Source organism: Crocodylus siamensis, chromosome 1, assembly GCF_052110815.1.
Source record: "Crocodylus siamensis isolate JL-2025a chromosome 1, ASM5211081v1, whole genome shotgun sequence".
Taxonomy (NCBI): Eukaryota; Metazoa; Chordata; order Crocodylia; family Crocodylidae; genus Crocodylus; species Crocodylus siamensis.
Window position 1 is genome coordinate 166,658,844 of NC_143395.1, and position 21,947 is coordinate 166,680,790.

The 21,947-nt window shown below is 43.1% G+C and overlaps 1 protein-coding gene across 1 annotated transcript; it reads right to left on the minus strand.

The window, feature by feature from the left end:
- Nucleotides 1-4,918: 4,918 nt before the first annotated feature.
- On the minus strand, nucleotides 4,919-21,568 carry FAM177B (family with sequence similarity 177 member B). Its single transcript, XM_090048397.1, has 5 exons — nucleotides 21,244-21,568; nucleotides 18,326-18,481; nucleotides 17,662-17,728; nucleotides 11,720-11,817; nucleotides 4,919-9,447 (listed from the first exon to the last, which is right to left on the minus strand). Exons 1-5 carry the CDS (start codon nucleotides 21,268-21,270, stop codon nucleotides 9,163-9,165), a joined length of 633 nt encoding a protein of 210 aa, XP_089904523.1. The 5' UTR covers nucleotides 21,271-21,568; the 3' UTR covers nucleotides 4,919-9,162.
- Between the last annotated feature and the right edge of the window lie 379 nt (nucleotides 21,569-21,947).

Here is a 21,947-nt window from a genome sequence, read left to right on the forward strand (position 1 = left end):
GCTGGCTGGATTGTTGGGCTCAGTGGTAGTAATCAATGGCTTAATATCTAGCTGGCAGCCAGTATTAAGTGGAGTGCCCAAGGGGTTGGTCCTGGGGCGTTTTGCTCAATATCTTCATTTGAAACAATTTGGAAGATGGGATGGATCGCACACTCAGCAAGTTCGTGGATGGCACCAAGCTGGGGAGGAGTGAGGCAGTAGATACACTAGAGCAGCAGTTCTCAATGTTTTGCATCTTATGTCTCACCAACCATTTTGTCAAAAAACCCTGGTCCCACCACAATAAAAACAAACCCCCAATTTTTCCAAGAACTGTGTTTCACATTTACATACATTTTAGTATTATATGAGTCATTAATGGAAATTTTTAAGGACATTAATAATTAAAAATTTAAGTCCCATCTACACGACCTTCATGCCCCACCAGTGGGATGTCCCACTGATTGAGAAACACTGCACTAGAGGGTAGAGCTAGGATTCAGAGTGACCAAGGCAAGTTGGAGGATCAAGCCAAAAGAAATCTCATAAGGTTCAACAAGGACATGTGCAAAGTCCTTAGGACAGCAGGACTTACGGCACTTAGGACAGAAGAATCCCATGCACTGCTATAGCCTAGGGACTGACTGGCTGGGCAACAGCTCTGCAGAAAAGGACCCGGATGTTACAGTGGACAATAAACTGGCTATGAGTCAGCATTGTGCCCTTGTTGCCAAGAAGGCTAACAACATACTAGGTTGCATTAGTAGGACCATTGCCAGCAGATCGAGCAAAGTAATTATTCCACCTTATTCTGCATTGGTGAGGCCACATCTCAAGTACTGTGTTCAGTTTCGGGCTGCCCACTATAGAAAGGACCTGTACAAGTTGGAGAGAGCATGGGGAGAGCAATGAAAATGGTTCGGGGGCTGGGACACATGACTTATGAGGAGAGGATGAGGGAATTGTACTTATTTAGTCTGCAGAAGAGAAGACTGAGAGGGATTTGCAGACTTTAACTACCTGAAGGGGGGTTCAAAAGATGATGGAGCCAGACTTCTCAGTGGTAACAGATAACAGAACAAGGAGCAATGGTCTCAAGTTGCAGCAAGGGAGGTTTAGGTTGGATATTAGGAAAAACTTTCTCAGTAGGAGGGTGATGAAGCACTGGAACAAGTTACCTAAAGAGGTGGTGGTGGAATCTCCATCCTTGGATGTCTTTAAGGCCCAGCTTGACAAAGCCCTGGCTGGAATGATCTAATTGAGGATGGTCCTGCTTTGAGCAGGGGGTTGGACTAGATGACCTCCTGACGTCCCTTCCAACCATAATTTTCTATGATTCTAAGGATTGCACTAGGAACATCACGGAGATGCTAAGAGAACTGTAGAAAAGGACAGACTGAGCTAAGCTCTGCAACTCGTAAACCAGTAGTCTCTCTGGTCCCCTTTCCCCCAGGGAGGTACCACATATGATATGAGCAACTCCAGCCTGAAGAAGCTGAGAGAGCAGCAGGAAAAAAAGAAGAAAGGCACACTGGGTTCCCCTTATTTCTGTAGTACACCCAGAACACGGGTCCTGAAATTCATCTTTCCAAGTCGGGTACTGTGTTGGACAGAGCCAAGTCAGGCTCCCTCCAACCACCTTCAGACCCAGCAAGTGAACCAAGGGGCTCCCACCTCTGGGCTAGCTGTGTCTGCCTATTAACTTAATGTGTGCTGTAGCCTTGAAGGTTCAGGAGGCGTGAGGTGGTAGTCTTACAGTTGGGGAAAATAGAGCTTGTTTAACCTTTTTAAATTACTAAATTTTATATACAGTGGGTGCATCTACATGAGACGCTATGTCACCATAGCTATGAGACACGACAATATAGCTCATCGCTATGGTGACATAGTGTCGGCAGACACAAATCGTGACACTGATGGTACTGTGCAGTAGTGTCTAAAATGACCCATGCAGCACCAGGACTGTGCAGTAAGGACTTAAGCAACTACTAAATGACTGTGCAGTAACAACTGCGAACCCAGTATTACATAGAGCATGATTCTAAATGAACATCTTTTATGGCTGCAAACTCAAACATTCCAAAATTAAGAAATGCTAATGCTACCTCCATTTGGCCTCCTTACACATATGCTTTATGATTCAGTCTTTAATTCCATGATTCATGCACCCATCCCTTGTGCAGCCCACCAGCTGGACGCACGCAGAGGCAGAACTTCAAGGTTGTGCTGTCACTCATAAATTTGGCATTCCCTAACTTTCATGTGGTTCTTTTTGCAATTTAAATAATGTTGCATTCCCTAGAGAAGGATGTCAAATACAGCAGTGTACCGATTGTGGGGGGGGGCGGTAGAAGGCCATGGCCCCCAGCCGCAAGGCTGTTGGGGAGCACTGGCCGGCCATGAAACTGGATATGGCGGCAGTGATGCACAGAAGCACTTACGGTTACTGGTTTCGCCCATTCCCCTGCCAGGTCTGTGGTTGGCCGCTGGGCCCCCTCCGCCCTGCAACCAGGGAAGGGGGGTGCAAATATAAGCATTGGCCCCAGGCACCAGAGACCCTTGGTATGCCACTGGTCAAACATATACCCTGTGGTATGGATCCAGCTTGTGAAGCCATTTCATATGACCTCCTAGGCTATCAGCAAGTCAGAGAATTTGGGGGCTAGGTCTGCCACAGAATCTAGGGCTCTGTGCCTCTGGTAGATATGGCCATTGGGGGCAGGGGGGTGAGCAAGGTCTGTAGCTGCCTAGCTTGCCACCCTTTGCACACCACCACCAAAGCAAGTGTCTACCTGGCCCACAGTTGCTTGTCCACTGGCACTATTCTGAGCTGTACCCAGTCCACAAGACCCCCATGGATCAGATCCAGCCTGGGACACATGGTGATTTGACATCCCTGCCCTAGATTTTGAGAAAAGGAGCCATTAGATGACCCTAATGGGCATTCTACATACACAGGTCATTTCCTTTCACTCTGTTACTCCCGTACTGAACCCAGTAACTTGTATTTACTTAAATTATGGATTTGTGTGTGCATATGGGTTACTAAGTTAAGCAAATAAGACTCTGTATACATCCAGGTGACTTTCATGTACAGGCACTTTTTTGTGGTGGATGTGCACTTGAGGAATCTGGAAGTAAATTAGGGAGAAAAGCAAATATGGAAAACCATTAATTCAATTAATTCTCTGTGAAACAGCAAGAGCAAGGTGGGAAAGGAGAATTCCAGGTGTAGCGGGTTCTACAGAAACTACCAGCTGTTCCTCATTGGGATATGCAGTTGTTATATCAACACACCCAGCCAGACTTTGGTAAGATCATATTAGATCTTCCTAGAGTCCTTCAACTTTTCCTACAGATTGGAGTCTCCTTCCCAATAATTTTAAAACTTTCTGTAATTCTCAATACCCTTTTACTCTGCTCATTGAAGTGCATCTAGAAGCTGCACCTAGGATACTAGCGTGTTTATCTTGCTGGCTAACTGGCAGAGCTAGTATCACATTTTTGGAAACTAAAATGGGACTGCTAAAAATATCTATCACTTGTCTTTGAGTGCCATCTAGTGTTCTGATGGAGAAAAGAAGATCATAATATTGTCCAATTTGTAAGCAGCCAGAGGTTGCACACCCTGCATAGCCCCCTGCCACACCACATGCCCCAGCGCCTCCCCCAACTGTATCACACATCCCTCCACTGCTGTGCATGCGCCAGCGCTCCTCCTGTGCCTGCCTCCGCTGCACCACGCTTCCCCCCATATCCACCTCACCACACATTCCCCCCAGTGCCCACCACATCCATCACTGCACTGCGTATTCCCCCCCCACGCCCACCTCTGCACTTTGTTCCCCCTTGTACTCATGCCAGCCTGTACTGCACCACAGCTGTACCCACTCCTGCTACACTGCACATTCTTCTCTCTGCATACTTGCTGCACTGTGCATTCTTCCCCCCCATACCTACCCCCACTGTACTTACCCCCTCCCCACCCCATACTCACCCCTGCTGCACTGCGCATGGAAATGGGGGAACTGGAGTAAGAAGGAGCCCAGAGCCCCCAGCTGCTTCTGCAGGGGGATGGGAAGTACAGGGACCACAGTTTTAACCAAGTGAGGGCTGCATGTGGCCTACGGGCTGCCAGCTGAACAGCCCTGCTGTAACTAACGGAGCTTCTTGTCAGGCAGAGTAATTTCAGCATAATTAAACAGCTTTCTGGAAATTAATAAGCTTCATTAACTGAGTTTATCATTGTAAATTTTGGCACATGTAAAAATAGTATGCCTATATATATATATATTATTTGGAGATCATCCATGAATAGTATCATTTATTCAGAAATCAGTGCTATAAAATTCTGTAAGTGGGCACTTCATAAATATTAGAAATCAGTAATATTCACATGTATACATTGATTTACTTCTGGCTGCACCATTCTCAGTAATTAAGCAATCTGCTTATAACAACAGCAGCTAGCAGTTGCTGCTGCATCAACCTGCTACATCAAGTTTATCATCAACCTTGCTCATGGATGCCCCAACAAAGACCAGCTCATCAAGGTCAGAGGCCCAATACAAGACCCTTGTAGGTCTAGGAATAAGAGGACATGACCCTAAGCTGTTTTAATAGAAATAGATTACAGACATTTACATCTTCACTATGGTTTCATTTTATGCAGATACATGATGCCAAGTCCCTCCTTTCTATCTCTGAACCACTTCCCAGGCTACTTTGTTATGTCCAGAACTCCCCTCTCTTCTCAGGAACAAATGGCTACCATTCTTGCTTTACTCATATTCTTCCATATAACAGTTCTGCCTTCACTGATGTTTTATTAATTTGTGAACGTGGTTACTTACTCACTTACCCAGTACTTATTTTTCCCCCTAATGAAAACACTGATAAAATTCCACTGACTGTGTAAGGAAATGTATCTTGTTCTGCCTGTCCATTTAGATGCTAATCTCCATAAGGAAGGGACCTTGTCTTCTTCTGTGGCTTGCACAACATTACAAAAAGAAGAGCTTAACAAAGAATAATTACTTGAATTTAAAAGGGACAATAAAGAACATTATTTATCCAGTACCTTATTGCTGAATCTGCATAAATCCGTGAGAAAATAATGCCACCATCAAAACCCATTACTCATTCTGCCCCCGCCCCTGCTTCCATTCTAGTTTCCTTGTCCTTGTCTACTCATTCTTCTCTCCATTTCTTTCTTTGCAGCAGCTTCATCCCCATCTGTTCATTCATGATCAGTAACTAAAAGATTTGTGCTTACATTAAAATGAGTTTTTGCACGTCTCTCTCACTGAGGGAAACATCCCAGCAGAAAGAGAATGAAGGAGTTCCCACCTCCCAGGGTCATAGATGCCAACTCAGAAAGAAACACTAATTGTTTGCATTTAATTCTTTTTCAGAGGTTCTGCCCAAAACCTTGGGGCCTTGTAGTTCCCTTTTAATTTTAAGGAAAACTGATATTCTGCATGTGATGTAGGGTACCATAAATACCTCACCTGAGCAAGATGTGGCCTGCAAGCCAAAAACCAGCTTCTACTCCACCTTTTAGGTGCCCAAGTGGATATAGGTACCTAAGTGCCAACCTATTTCACTCTGTTCAGGCCCCTGGAAATTCATTAATGTATCTATTTTTTGTAGCATGCTGTCATATTAGGCTTAAAACGAAGTCACAAAAAAGCAGCAAGGGAGAAGAGGATCCACCTGCCCTTTTGTATTAACAGTTTTTCAGGGCCTCAAGCAGGGTGGAACAGAAGTATGCTTAGAAGTCACACATGCTTTCTTTAGAGCGTAGGAAGCATTACCACACAATATTAAAAGTTACAACATATTCTGAGCAGTAGCACAGTAACTAACATTTATTACTATCTCTAACACAATCCCTTATGCACAGCTTGCTGTCAGCCCCAACCCCGGCATAATACAACAGGCTCTGGTGCAGTACTAGGGTTGGGACTGTCCCAGCTCCAGCCACACAAGAGCTTGTTCAAGGCTCCTGTGGGGTGTGGGGGTTGGTACTGACAATCAGCTGATTGTCAGCCCTGGCCCTGGCACCATAAGGGACCTGGTTCAAGACTCCAGTGATTGTCAGTTCCAGCACCACACCAGTGTCTTGAACTGGCTCCAGTGCAGTGCCAGGGTGGGACAGGCAATGGAGGCTTGGTACAGCAGAAGACTCCCTGGAAGGTGTCATGGCTGGGTGAGAACTCGTGTTATCTCCATGGAACAATCCAACAATATCTAAACATGTATTACTTAATACAAGCAGGAAATAATCCTCACACACAAGTCCTTACTTTGCTACAATATGTTTTACTTTGCTCTGAGCATGTTTTACTACTTGAACAGGCGGACACTTGTTTGCATGTTAAGTGCAGTTAACACATCCTAAATGTAACATGTGACAAAGTCCTTATTAGTTGCCTAATAGGTGGAGCAGAAAGAATGTCCATGTTTTAAAGAGTCTGAAACCTAAATTAAGAGAAGACACTAGACTTGAATGTAATGACTACATGAAGAAAAAGAGAGGATTAGGGTAAAAGTGACAGGAGCGCATGGTGCCACGCAGCAGCTTGCTGCACAATTAGAACATCTCAAATCAAAGGATTTTTTCAATTATAAGAAATAAACAAAAACCAAAATAGATCTTAGTAATGGCCACCAGCCCCCCCATCTAATCACTGAAGAAACTGAAAGGCATTATCATCTAAATTAGTCTAGTTAAAAAGAAAACAAGACAAGGTAGTTAAGCTGCTTTCATTCCAGTGGGAATTAAATTTAATTAGAGTAATTTCAGATCACACTTCTGGCAGCTGTGTTTATTGCAGATTCTTCAAAGCCAAAAATTAGCATTCATTGAAGCTACCATCAAAGCTCATTTATCCACCCGTCTACATCCTGCCAGCCTTTAGCATTCTGGGCTTGTGCAATTGCATAGCACTTTATTAGAATTACAGTAAATAAGGTTTCATTTCAATATATATGTGTGATTTTGTCAAAGCATTTAGTGAGAACTTGTCATAAAGTCAAGTTAGAGCCCATCATTGGAAGTCTGAAGAGATGAGAGCTATCTATTACAAATAGACAGTATTTTGTTAGGATGGTAGACGAGTGAAAATAATATACTTTGATCCAATCTTAACAATGCAAAGGCAGGGGAGGAGAAGAGAGGATCAGATTTGAGCTGAGGTTTGTCCCTAGCAAGAACCCAGAAAAATCTCTTACTCCCTCATTAAGAAAATAGAGCATGAAATAACCTGATAGCAAGGTTTTTTGTTGAGCTCTTCTATGGGACCAGTTCCACTGTGCAATCAAATATATCTACTAAAATATATCACACACAAAAAAAACTTACTTCTCTCATATTTCCTGGATGATCATAACTATAACAACACTCCAGCTTTATTAAATAATTTGTCATTCCTAAAATTACTGAAATTTCATGGAACTGTAAGTAAATCATATTGTTATTGGGTTTGTCTTTTCTTACAGATTTACTAGAGAGATGTGTCCTGTTGTGGACTCAGCAGATTTCTGTGGCTGCTTTGCCTATGCCTGCTCTTAAGGATGCACCATTTAATGAGATAAGGCAGTATGAAGGACCTGGAATTCCTGGCATTGCAGATCATTATTGATATGCAACAATGACATGAATAACATTGATGACTGGCGAGTGAGATAAAGTTACTATTCAGTTATGGTAAGGTTATCAGAATTTCCTATATAATAGGATTGAACTAACCAATAAGGGAACTGTGGGAAGAGTGAATAGGAAAGTAACATACTAGATCCATCTACAGATACCCCAGCATGTCCTTGGAAGGCAAGTTCTTATTTTCAGCAATTTTGTTTCTTGTCTCTGTGAAGCTGTGCACTTTGTTTAGCCAAAGCCAGGAGCCTGGTGTTCAAATTAATTCTAAAAATGTGCCACCACTGCAGAAGGAAGCAACAGACCCCACATAGTTCAGGGGCTTACTGAAGAAATAAAAAGTGGTGAGGAACCCAATCTTCCCTTTTTTTTGTCTCCTGGAGCCTGCCTGCCTGAGCTGCGCAGGGCCTGGTGCTTCCCTCCACAGCTACAGTGCCCCCTGGACAGCACCTGGGTGGAAGCTGCCCAGGGGATCCCACAGCTGCGGAGGGAAGCATGGGGGTCCCCCACAGCTCAGGGACCACTCGGTCTACTGGCAGCTTGCCCCTCCAACCCCCCCTCCACTGTAGAGGCAGGTAAGGACTGGGCCCCCTCACCCTTGTATACGTGATAGGGGTTTAGTTCTCCCTTTATTGAAATGGTGGAAACAGTGAGTTTTTAAAAACCCACTGATTTAAATTTAGGGAGAACTAAACCTAACCAAACCCCCATCAGGTGTACAAGCACCCAAAGACACAAATTATTTTTTAAAGTGCCTTCCAAAAAGCTGTCCTCTTGCCAAGCACCTTTCATTTCACCCCTCCACCCAGCAAATTCTTGTTATCCCTGAAACTGTAAATGATCCAAAAAGTGCAGAGAACAGCAATTCAGGACAAGCAATGAGTCTTTATCATGGGATTATTGTAGATGTCTGTCAAGCATGATCCCCTTTTACAAACTTGATCACTCTGCAGAACAAATCTAGCTTGCTGTGAATATTGTGCAAGATTACAGTATACAACAGAATGGAGAATCAAGACCATGAGGACTTGGAGAGCAATAATTACTGTCTTAGTGCTTAGCCAGCCACCATATTGAATACTTAACAGGGTAACATTCCCATAATCCTAACCAGAGAGACTTAATTTTTGGTTGCTTTTGCTGTTCAGGTTAATAAGGAAGTATCTTTGGCTACTCAGAGTAGACTAGAACTCTGTGGGTAGCTTTATATATCAGTATATCAAAATGCATTATATAGTCCCACTGAGTTGTTTTCTATCTTCAGAAATAACTGACTAATGCCGTGTCCAAGGTGCACACATCTGAATGATGTTCTCCAGTTAAATGCCAGTGTACATAAGGAACCAAATAGCAGATGCTACAAGCACCTCTTTTGCTGAAGGGTCAGTGTCATCAGGTTTCCTTTGAGATCTTTTCTTCCCTCATAATGCATTTTTTAATATATCCTGTTGCCCTCTGAAGATTGAAATGCCACTGATCTGGGCAAAAGGATGTATGTGTTATCTCAAAAAGCTTATAAATGATTAATTCATGTTCTGTTGGTCATTTTCAGGTGGCATATCAAGAGAGACCCCAGTGGCAAAATTTTCATTATTTCTTAGCAACTGAGACTGAGTTTGGACTTTATAGTCATGTTTTGTAGCTTCATTAACATTTGCACAAGCGCCTCTTTGAGAAAACTCCATGGGGTCCTTGAGTCCAACTGATCCATAGCCTATGCTCTGTAGTTCAAGGTGGCATTTTTCATTCAGAGAGTTCACTTCATTTTTCTCAAAGATCTCTTCACCATCTTCATCATCTTCACTTTCCTGGAGAGGCAAGATTAAACCAAAAAAATCACTGGGCCAAATCACACCTTTTACTCAGAAAATCTTCTGAATTTACAAACAGATCTATTTGCTTTAGTGAAAAAGTTTTACTCCTTTATAACTGTGCAAGTTCTGCAGGACAGAGCCCTAGAAGGGTGAGCAGCAGTAGTGTAATGACTGGTGGGTAACCACTAGGGAACCAGACCCAGAAACCCTGAGAGGGGGATACATAGCTTCATAGTTTCAAGGGTCAGAAGGGACCTGAGCAGATCATCAAGTCCGACCCCCTGCCATGGCGGGAAAGAGTACTGGGGTCAAATGACCCCAGCAAGGTGTACATGAATGGCAGTCACTGCTAGCCCAGCTACTACAGCCACTGCAGCTGGCCCCACCCTCATAGTCACCCCTACACTGCTGCCTGGGATGCAGCCTCTGGCTGTTATGCCTCTAGTAAGCTGAGGTCCCATATCACCCTTTACATTGCAATTGCAAAGTCTTTTAATGCAACCTCACTGTCCTCAGATTCTGTTCAAGATTGCTAACATTTGATGAAATAAAGTTGTTACTTAGGACTTAGCTTGAGGATAGACATGGTTGGCATGGCATAAGTACAGAATTGGACTAGTGATAAACTGAAAGAACCCTGGTCGGGCTGAACCTGCTGGTGAGAATTTACCTGAAAAGAGCAAGTTTACCCTGAAAACTACTGAACAAACTGGAAACTCACAGTGCCATTTGCGCACAGTCCTCCTTCAAACTAGAACCACACATTAATGGGTAAGAACTGCCTCCAGCAAGTATGCCAGGTTTTGATGACTGTGGAGGATATGAAGTCTAAAGGACCAAACAAAACTTGGATACAAAAGCACTTTTTAATTTATTGTGGATTTAAATCCCAATTTAAATACATTCTCCAGCTTGGGCCAATCTTTACAAATACACTCAATAATGCATAATGGCAAAAAAATAAATATATTAGTGTCCTTATCATTTAGCTTCTACCACATTTAAATGCAAATTCCATCAGCGTGCTCATCTGTGCACAGCAGTTCCCAAGAAACACTAAGACATGCCTTTGATCAACATCAACTTAGTTAAATGGCTATAAATCCCAGAATCAGTAATCAGTTACTCAGTATAGCAAAGCAGGGCAGGTCATTGCATTTCAAGTTCTGTGGGGAATTCAGTAAGAGGCTAGTTGGAGTTACAGTCCATTAGTCAGTTGGATCAGCCTTTCTGTACTGCAGCCCAACAATGCCTAGAGAAACATTTCAGTAGAGTTACATACCTCTTGTGATTTACAAATGTCTGGAGACAGAAAAGGAAAATATTAACATTATATTGTTAAGCATTTGGAGGAGGTTTTGGGCTGCCTACTCCCATAAGATTCCTCAACAATTATGTGTGGCATAAACTCAGATTTTCATCCACTTAGTCTGAGATCACTGCTTGATATTTTTCTCCTTAGGAGACTGATTCTCAGGGTGCCTTGAGATCTTTTCAAAGGTGCTGAAGGGTGCTATGTAGTGTTAGCACCGTTAGGTATGCAGACATAATTTATAAGATAAGCCCTCATTCTTCAAATAGGAATCCATAGAGTTTAAAACATTCTGACCTGCTATTGTTTTCCTGAGTTATTTACAACAGCATTACTCTATTATTTTTCTGTAATAAAAAAACAGAGTGAAAACTAGAGCTGACATGTACTGAGGGGTGCCTGAAGTCCATCAGGGTTGAGAACCAATGACTTAGGTGTTGCCAACACAGTGCCTTGACCTTAGCTCAGGTGATGGGACAAACATTTCTTTCCCAGGCCAGTGCCAGTCTCTGAATCTGCTGGCAGGTAGTGACATTAGAATGAATTGTCAAGATTTCTGCCACCAGGAACCATATCAAGATGATTTTTGTAATGGAGCTCAACTTCACCAACCTGGGGAGTAAGCCTTCCAAAGTCCTGCAGAAAGTGAGCTGATATAAGATACAAACACTATTTAAAACCTATCAAACTGAAAGTTTAACCAGAATAATTCCATAGTACTGATGCCATTACAGAGTTTTCTATAGGATTGATGAAGTACTAGTGACAGCTGGTAGTACTACTGAAGCTTCCAGGATACCCTTAAGTGAGCTGATGAAAAGGTTTGAGGCCCCTTTCCCTCATACATACACACATGACATTTTGTGTCTTGTTTGCACTGTTAACAACAAAACAGGATCAAGTGCTATTATTTTGCTTTTCATTTTTTAAAAGCAAAGTGTAGATTTTATTTACCTTGCTCTGTGTCCTATAGTATTCATCTATTGCATGCTGATATTTAGGTTCATTGAGTCCAAAGAGTGTGGCAAGCTTCCCACCAAGGAATTCACAAGCTGAAAAGACATGGAGAAAAAAAATAACTAAAGCTCTAACCATTATAGTCAGGGACTTACAGAGAAGCACTTTGCAAGAGGAAAAAATTAGTTGTATACATGGTAACATGCTTAAACATAAAGGATCAAAAGGAGGGATCTCTAAGGGCAGCCTTCAACAGTTCAGGAATAACAAGTTTACTTGCTGAAATTCTGGTCTTCTCTCCAGAAATCTCATTAGTAACCACCCATTTTAATCTTTTTCCAATGAGCTGGCCAGTGTTCCTGGAAATGATGTGTACCACTTCAGCTGCTGTCTTAAATAGTTTGTTCCATACTGTGTTTCAGCTACACTTTGCATAAATCAATTGAGTCTGGAATATTTTACATGCTAATTCATTCTAACTTTGTTACCATCTCAAACAAGCTTCTTCTCCTTTCAGGATTTTCTGATTTTTTGCCTACTTATGAAAGTTTTCCTCACTTTACCCAAGGAAGAGAGCAAGGGAGACTTTTATAAGTCATGCTTAAGAGGCTGTTAATTTTTGAAGAAAATGAAGTCATTTGACTGCTTTCAGGTGCCACCTTCTCTGACTCAGCTTTGGCCTGCCTGGAGCAGACTAATGGAAACTGGCTGCAGTAACACCAGTCAACAGAGCCAAATTGTCCCAATGCCAGGTTTCAGCAATATCATTCTTGGCAGCATATCTTCACTCTAACCCATTTTCTTTTCTTCATACGTGAGTTTTTTGTCTCTATGCCAATTTTTGATCCACTTGAATAATTCTCCCCTTATTTGTGCCCTGATTTCTGATTTGGTTGTATCATTCTGATCTGGAACACTGTTTATTCTATAGCCCAAGTAGGGTATAACTTTATCCATGCCTACTAACTAATGTAATTTAGTATAGGTACCACATGTTGTGACTTCTACATTTAAAGCTGCACAACTCTTTCCATTAGGAAAAAATTAATTGCTTAAAGCTTTGCCAGGCTTTAACTGTTCAAACTGAATATTTCCTTGTCAAGTATCTGTCTCAAGCTAAGTCTTTTTGGGCAAGCCTAACAATTTTTTGCCATTTCTGGACAGGCGTATAGGGAAAATACACTGTTAAGCTTATGTTGTAAAATGCTTTTAACCAGTTTTTTGACTGACAAATTCTAGTACCTTGATGATGGAACAGGGATTAAAAATTCCATGGGCGAGTCACCTTGGTGTCAGTGAAAGGCCTTTTTCCGGTTTCAAAACCCAGCCCAATTTTGACCAAGTTAAGGCTTTTCAGGAGTTTGAATGATTTATCAGAAAATGACAGACAAGCTCCCAAGCTTCCGTCTTTACTGAACATGCTTCTCTGCCTCGACCACACTATGCATCTGTTGTCCCCTCAGAATAATTGAGCATGCTCCATGCCAGTGCTCAACAGCCCTTTCTCTACTGCTGTTCTTTCCTGCAGCTGTGGGCCTGGAACTGAGAAGAAGGAACCTGCATCCCGCACCTTCAATAGTTACCTTGTATCCTGTTTATAACCTGCACTTTTAACGGTTACCTTGCTGGTGTCCAAGGGTGGAGGAGGATAAAAAGTCCAACAGTCAGATATAAAAGTCCAATGCAGAGGTACAAGAAAAAGAAGGGGAAAAGATACAGAGAGGAAAAAGGGGTGGGAGGGATACGTGCAGGAGGTTTTTATAATGAATACAGCATGCTTCCCTTTAGAAGCCGGAATGGAATACAGTATAACATAATAGGGCTGTGCGAAGCTTCAGGTGCTGATTCGATTCAGAGAGATTCAGCCTGATTCGGTAACCGAATCTCTGAATCTGAATTGAATCAGGGGGCCAATTAAAAGGTCCAAATCAATTTGAAGCTCTCTGAACTGATTCAGAAAAGATTTGGAGCATTTCAGCGATTCAGGCAGCCCCTGCTTGCTGCAGCAAGGAGTTGGACCCAGACTCCATGCTGGTAAGTAGGGGATGGGGGAGGGGAGACTGGAGGAGGAACGGGACCATGGGGGGATCCCTGCCAGGCCCCATCCCCTGCCTGCTCCCCCAGTCCCCATGAGTGCCCCCTAATCCCTGTCCACTCTCCCAGCCCCCCCCATGGCTGCCCCACTGGCCCCAGCTCACAGACCCTTAAAAAAAAAAAAGACCCCCCCATGCAGTGAGGGGCAGTGGGGATTACCCCCACTTCTGGATGGAGCCAGTGAGTTGGGGCTTTTTTTTTTTATTTTAAAGAGCAGGGAACTGGGGTGGGTGGGGCAGCCATGGGGGGGTCTGGGAGAGTGGGTGGGGGTCAGGGGGCTCGTGGCAGAACCCCCCATGTGGTATGGGGCAGTAGGGGGCAGTGGGGATCACCCACTGCTGGGTAGCAGCCAGTGAGTGGGGGCTTTTTTTATTCAAAGAGTGGGGAGCTGGGGCGGGCGAGGCTGGGAGAGTGGGCAGGGGATGGGGCCTGTGTGATTCAGAGATTTGGATGATTCGGCAGCACCAATTTGGGACAGTGATTTGAATCGCCAAATTGAATCACTGTTCCTTGAATCGGCCGAATCTGAATCCAAAGCAAATACTAGCCACTTCGTACAGGCTTTCCATAATCTCAATATCCTGTTGCAGTCTAGTAAATTCCTGGAGAAGCCACAGACAAAAATGTGCATCCCATCTTCCAAACCAGGAAGTGATGACAGCCTTCTGCTGGTACTACTTATTCTGGTAGCTCAAGGGACAGAGGACTGCATGGCGCATCTAAATATCCAAATCCAAATGACCAACACTATAGGATAGTGGAGCTCAACCTTTTAGAACTGCAGGTTGAGGGCTTGAACCCTGGCTACACTGCGAGCCACCACTCCCCTCTAGTCAGGAAGGAGGCTGGGGGACAAGGAGGTGCTTACCAATGTCAGCAAGAAGGTAGGTAGGTAAACAGAAAGTAAGCTTACCTCCAGACAGTAGAGGAGATTGGCAGCATGGTGCAGTGCAGGAAAAGGGATGTGCCAGGCTGCACTTTTTGCCACTGATCCCCTCTGCTATGGGCCAGATGTTGTGACTTCAGAACAAGTGGGATTTTAGATTATTATGTTTCTGTTTTTTTCATAAGCTGTAAGAATTTTAAAGTAGCAAATCAAGCACTTCAAAGCTGAAATATGCCAGAATTAAGAGTGCATTGTATATAGGTAGTACGATGCACTCTTTACTTTTGTGATCACAGACTGTTTTTTCCATTGGATCCATACTTTGTCTAGTGCATAGGACGGAGGGGGATGGATGGATTAGAGCTGTTTAATCAATAGAAGACTCTTGTCTGTAGCATCTAGCTTAATTTGTTCTGGAAGGAAAGAAGGAAGGAAGCAGGAAGGCAAGAGACAATTGCACAGAAAAGGTAATTGAATCACAACCTAGTGAACAGGACTGGGAATAGTTGGGAATGATCTAGTTGGGGCTGGTCCTGCTTTGAGCAGGGGGTTGGATCAGATGACCTCCTGAGGTCTCTTCCAACCCTCATTTTCTAGGATTCCATTCTTGCTTCTGCTGCAGAATTCCTGTGATGAGGTACCAAATGATGTAAATAGTTTTGACAGGTGGCCTCAGTGTTGCTCAAATTCAGAGTCCCAGTTGGACATACCTGGAGCCTGACTGGCAGAAATGTTAACTCTGGAATACATCAAATGCCCAATCCTATAAATGCATAAATGTGTGAGGAACTTTGCACTTGATGAGACATCTGGGAGTAAAATTGTTCACAAGTTTAAGTGCTTGCATTCACAGCTGCCACTGAGGTCAATAGGAGCTGTGCTTTGAATGCATAAGTGTTATAAAATGCTACATACTCTTAAAACCCTGTAGGCATCTGTAATTATACATCTAACATTTCTTGATACTGTTAGCAATTTTGGCTTTAATCGCTGTACCTCAGATCAGCACACCCAACACAGATTAGTGAAAATAAATCCATTATTGTTTGTGGACTACTTAGACATTCAATGAAGCAGCACAGAAAATAATTCTGCACTGGACACTGCTTGGCAGTAGCGTAATGAAGTGGGGGGGCAACTGGGTCACCAGTGGGGCGGGGGAGGGGTAAACACAAAAACAGCAGCAGCTGCACTGCTGGCGGGGCTGCCATACCACTGACACTATCCTGTGTGAGCCTGCTGCCCAGGGCACTCAAGTGCCCAGTTATGCCTCTGCAGTTTGTTCTGAAAAAGATGTAGGTCAGCACATGGAATGACAAAAAAGAAAAAAGAATAGAGTCTTGTCTCTGAATGAGCAGTTATCCTGCACACTGAATGGGGCAGGGGTCCAGGCAGGGGGAGAGGAGGCAATAGTGTGTTATAAGCCTATTGTCAATGTATACACATAAGAGAACTGAACTAAGGTTGCTTCAGAACCCCCAAGTCTGGCATTTCCTAACTTCTGAGTTCTTGACTTTGCCGCCTCAACTTTAATATAGTTTCTGATGCATTTTTTGATACACTGTCACACTTGTAAGAGCATGAACTAGGAATAATTTTGGAAGCTAGTTAAAAATACTGCTGTGGGCTTGGAGAGACAACAAATAACTTGCATTGTTTTTAATACACCAGCCTAATCACGCTGTAGTCCAGAGCGGACAGGCGAACAGTCAACATGGATAGGGACCTACTGAAATCAAGGCAGGAAGATGATTTTATGGGCAGATTGCAGGGCTGGCCACCATTTTCATGGGCTTATTGTGGCAGCCCCCCACACCTCTGACTGACTGAGGGGCCCTGGTGGCCCTGTCCCTCACTCCTGATTGGTTGAGAAGGATGTCCATCATACAGCCCTGCCCCCCACCTCTGATTGGTTGAGAGGGCTGTCCATTGTGCACCTCACTTATCACTGCTGATTGGCGGATGGGGCGAGGCCACACAACAGGCAGCCCTTTCAGCCAATCAGCAGTGAGAAGCAGAGGCAGCCACCATCTTGGCTGCTCCCCATTGCACTGACAGCCCCTACCCCCTCCACTGGGGAGCCAGCATTTTATTTTTAATAAGTTTTTTTTTCCTTTGCAGATTTTACGGACATAGCCCAATTTCACAATTTCCGCAAAATCTGTGAAATTGTGAATTGCGTTAAGTCCCAACTCATGGAGTATTAGCATGCATAGACACTATTATAATACCTCAACAAGAGCTGGCCAGGGAACTGGTAAGAGCCTGTTTGCCTTGAGAAAGCACTTGTCCCAGGATAAGATGCAGACAGGTGACAGTGACACCGGTATAGTTTATCCTGATTCTGTTAGGGGGAATTCTACACTGGGTTGGGCAAAGTTACCCCTATGTAGGATTGACATCATCCATCCACATCTTTTTTACAGTGGTATAGATGTGTTGTCTGTCCAGGCCTGAAGACAGAGAAACTAAGTATTAAAGAGGTGAATGAACGACAAAATCTTTATGTCCTCAGACCCATAATAAGTAGTCATTGAGGCTACCCATGATATCAAGGAAATTGGCTCTTCAACCACTATAAATGCCATTACATTGCTGGTAGTTGTGATGGCAACACACATATACAACCCCTGTAAACTCCATAACCAGATTGCCACCCATTGGGACAGCATTCAGACTCTTGCTTCACTGAGTGTGGCAAGGCTGCCTCTAAGTGTTCTGCCACATTTTGGCTGTTATAAGAAATAGTTCATTGGAAATGGTTATCTGATATACAAATGCATATAGAGGTTACTAGCCCATTGAAAGAAAATACCCATTTTTAAATTGCACGTTGTCCAGAAGCTTGGTAATAATCCTGAGATACTACCAAGAAACTATCAAATTAAGGGGGAAAAGATCTCCTCATATTTTTATTGCTTAATAGTCCAACCACTGACGCAAAAATATTATAACTTACTGAAAAATGACATCGATGCAATTCGAACTGCCCAGAACCACAGATACAGTCCCCAGGAGAACTCGGACTAAACAGCAAAAACAAACAGATAAAAAGAATGCTTAGTAATCTTAGACAGACTGAATTAAACTACAAAGCCAGATTCATCTATGAAATTCCCCTGGAGATTAATTTGGCTGATACTGCTTGCAGTGTCAAATGATCTGCCATCATGCAGGGAAGAAAGCTAATTATTACATAAACTCTTGACATAAACTGCTGTTGTGTCTCACCAAATCCAACTGACTTACAGTAGTAGCCTAACTGTGAATCTATAAAGCATCAGGCTCCTTTATAAAGCTGGTTATTAGTACAGCAAACACAGATGACAGCTGTGCAACAGAACATGTAAAGGATCAAGTTTTGCAAATATGTAAACCTGCAATAATCTTTTATGGGACTTCGGGGAGTAAAGTTGTTCATAAAAGTTTAAATACTTGCATGATAAGAACCAAATATAGTAACTTTTGAGTTTTTCCATAGCAAGATACTTGTTACGGCTTAGAACATAGCACAATATAGCATTTCATAGCTTCAAAGGTCTTTACAAGTACTGCTCATCCTTGCTGTACTCCTCTCTAGACCCCCCCACAAGTTTTCAATACAAGCCAGGAAGCAGACTCACTGTGTCAAGAGTTTGATGCTCTTCCTCCTCTTCTTCTTCCTCAGTGCTATACTCTTCCATAGTGTCACCATTTGCAAAGTAAATGATCCTCCTTGGAGATTTTCTCTCTCCCCTGCCTATATTGTTCTCATTGTGCTGGGAGATGCTGTCTTCCCCCTGCTCATCAGAAGAGCCCCACCAGAAAGGTGATCTTAGTCTAGTTAGAGGACAACAGGGGGCATGTCTACATGTGGATCAATGCTCTGTAGTTTATGTTTAGTACCTGTAAAAACAGGTACCAACTCAATATGTATAACTGGTGCTACTGTGCAGTAGGCCTGTGCAAGTCAGCAGCGAGCCAATCTGGCTTCGGATCTGGCTGCTTCGGATGGAAGTGATCTGATGCAGAGCTCCAGACTGGGTTTCCGCCTCAATCTGGCCAAAGCGAATCCTATGCTTTGGAGCTGCCTTGGAGATCCGGCCATAGGGTATAATGGGGAATCAATGAAATATCTGTAACTTTGTTGTTTTTTGTCCAATTTGGATGAAACTTGCAGGGATAGTAGCCTCTGCTGAGAATATGAAATCTACCAAGTTTCAAGAGGATCGGTGCAGGGCTTTGGGGGGAACTGTACCCCAAATTCTTGAAAGCTTAACTCCTGTCACGGCTGTGTGTTACACTACATGGGGGTCAAAACTGCAGGTGTGGTAGCTCTTACTGAGCCCACAAAGCCTGCCAAGTTTCAAGAAGATTGGTGCAGGGGTCCAGAGGGAACTGCCCCTCAAGCTGCGGAGAAGCCAAACCGGTGCCATGGATGACACTGCATATGCTAAGGTGCAGGGATGGTAGCCCCTGCTGTGATGCCTGCCAGTGGCCGAGGAGATTGGTGCAGGGGGGTTCTGGGGCCCTGTGCCTCTGGCTGCTGACAGACAAAACTCGTGCCAAGACTGCTTCTGTCTTGGGGCAGTTGATTGTCTGCATTGATTCTTTACTCTCAGCCTGGTTTTGTAGGTGCTAATTGATGCTTGTTAAGTTGTTATGTAGTAGCTAGGGCCTGTGTATTGAGCTGGTCCCTGACTGAATCATGATTGATTGATTGGTAACTGGAAACACAGCAGTTTAGCAGCCAAATCTGCAGGAGTGTCTTCCCTCCCCACCCCAAGACAGTCCCACAAGCAGCCATGGTACCAGTTTTGCTTGTCCCCAGATTGAGGGGCAGTGCCCTCCAAACCCCTGCACCGATCTTGAAACTTGGCAGGCTTTGTGGCCTCAGCAAGAGCTACCAGCCCTGCAATTTTGACCCTCTGTGTTGTAACACATAGATGTGACGGGAGTTTTGCTTTCAAGAATTTGGGGTGCCATTCCTCCCAAGCCCCTGGACTGATCATCTTGAAACTTGGCAGGTTTTATGCTCTCTGCATAGTATACCACCCCTGAAAAATTCATCCAAATCAGACAAAAAACAACAAAGTTTTAGATATTTTATTGTTTCCGCTATGGCTAGATCTCCGAGGTGGCTCCGAAGCGCTTCGGGAAGCCGAACAAGGCAGCGCTTGGACCCGGATGTGCTGCTTTGGGTCCCAAGTGCCCAAAGCTTCTCTGCATCCAAAGCTCTGTCCGAAGCCTCACACGGCTCTACTAAGTAATAGCATTGGCACATGCCTTTTTAGTGATGCTAATGCCCGGCAGTCTGTTTCTACGGTGAATTAGCACAACAGCATGGCTTTTCCTGTGATACGCTAATGCACAGTAGAATTAGTCTCCTGTGCATTTAGTATCTACTGTAGATGCACCCAGGGTATCTTAAATAGTGGTTTCAGCTTCCCATCTAGCTCTCAGTCTTTGGAATGTAAGGGCTGCGCCTAGTGGAGATCTCATTTCTGTCCTCAAAAGTTAAAAGGAGTCCTGAATATTTCTTTTTTGGGAAATAAGAGACAAGAATCAAGTCCAGACATTATAGGAGCTACCAAAACTTATCTGGGGGCACTACCAGACTTCCAACTCTTGAACAAGTATGACTGCTGGTGTCATCAAGAGGTCTTCTACTGACCTTTGAACACCTATAGTTTTTCAGGCATTAGGCCAGAGTATGCAGTGAAACCTGAAAAACTTCAGAACAAAAAACAAGATTCAAAAGAAATAAATCCTGCAACAGACAGCTCTCAGACTCTGATCTTGCAAGATGCTAAGTGAATACTCTGCAGCATGCTGTTTTTCAAATAGTAATATTTATATGGCTCCCAAGAGAACACCAACAGTTGTGCACATTTGGGTCTGAGGTCCCCACTCTGAAAAAAAGACACTTGATACAGACAAGGGGTCCTAATTAGCTTTTCCAGTGCTGGCATATTTTGCCCATTTTTATTAGTTTTCTCTTTAATTGTTCTAATTCTGGGCCATTCAGATTTAGTCAGTAGTTCTTACCCCAGCAAACTAACATGTGCGTTTAAGAAAATTAATATTTCATAATTTCTAAAACAGGTCTATATCAAATCCAAGTCAAGGTTACTGATAAATATCAAATATGTGACAAGTTCTTCTTAGTTTAAGAAGTTCTTCTAAAATGCATTCTCTTAGTCAAAGATACAATATTTAATTTTTATTTAATTTCTATTTCTTCCGTCTGTATATGGGATTCTTCAAAAGACACATCTCCTATGTTAAGTAAGAAAAGTTAGTTTTATATTCTGCCAGCTACTGTTCTCTTTCCTGTTGTATTCAATCAATCTAGACCAATCAACAATAAACAAACAATGCTATGAGATAGTTATTCCAAACTTATCAATGGATAATACTGTACATTAGTTCAAATGATTGTCCCTAAGTTTGAGTTTTAACACTAAAACACTTTAAGAAGCTAATAGGTTCAAATAAATAGTTTACAAAAGGACATAAATGAGTGAAATGTCAGGCAATAACAAATCAAAAGCAAACTCACCTGTATAATCTCTTTGGTGTCTTCCATCACATAAAGAAATTACTTGTCCTGAAAATAGCTTTTGTACTAGACAGGAAACAAAAACTAGATACAGGACACTAATGATCCTGTGAGAAACCAATGTACTGAAAAAAATCACCACTGCCTTACACCACTGTCCCGTACCATTGCCCAGTCTGCAGCAAAGCAGGAAGGGCAGGATGTGCTTGTCTGAAAGGGCTGGCTGTGTTTGAATTGTAGGCAGGACCTTTTTATTTGTGTATCCAGCAAAAGATAAGTAAGTAGTGACCAGGTGGGGTGGCAAAAGGAATGGGCAAGGTCACATTAGGCAATACTCTTCGGGGATATACCTGTAAAAACTGGCCATTTTTAAAGCAGTTTTCACTTCTTGAAGTAATGCTTCAGTATTCTGCTTTCTGTACTATGTATTGCTATCAAGCCATCTCAGGCTTTGCAAAGTTACAGGGCTAATATTTACACTTTCTAGCAAAGTGAGGGAGCCAAACACCATGAATGAATACAAATGCTGCCACCTCCTGGCAATTTAGAGAAAGAACAGCACATAAATAATGGCTAAATAATTACCATAGGAAAGGTGACATTGTAACAGATAGCTCCAACTGTTTAATTATTTAATTTAATTGGAAAAATAGAACAAGCAACAGTTTAAGGGATTGTATGCATTTTTAAAAGTTCAATCTGTT

Coding starts and splice junctions, on each gene's coding strand:
- FAM177B (XM_090048397.1), bottom strand. CDS start 21,270: ATGGAAGACACCAAAGAGATTATACAG. Junction 17,729..18,325: donor AGCATCAAACTCTTGACACA/GTGAGTCTGCTT, acceptor TTTGCTGTTTAG/TCCGAGTTCTCCTGGGGACT. Junction 9,448..11,719: donor ACTATAGGACACAGAGCAAG/GTAAATAAAATC, acceptor TTGCCTCTCCAG/GAAAGTGAAGATGATGAAGA.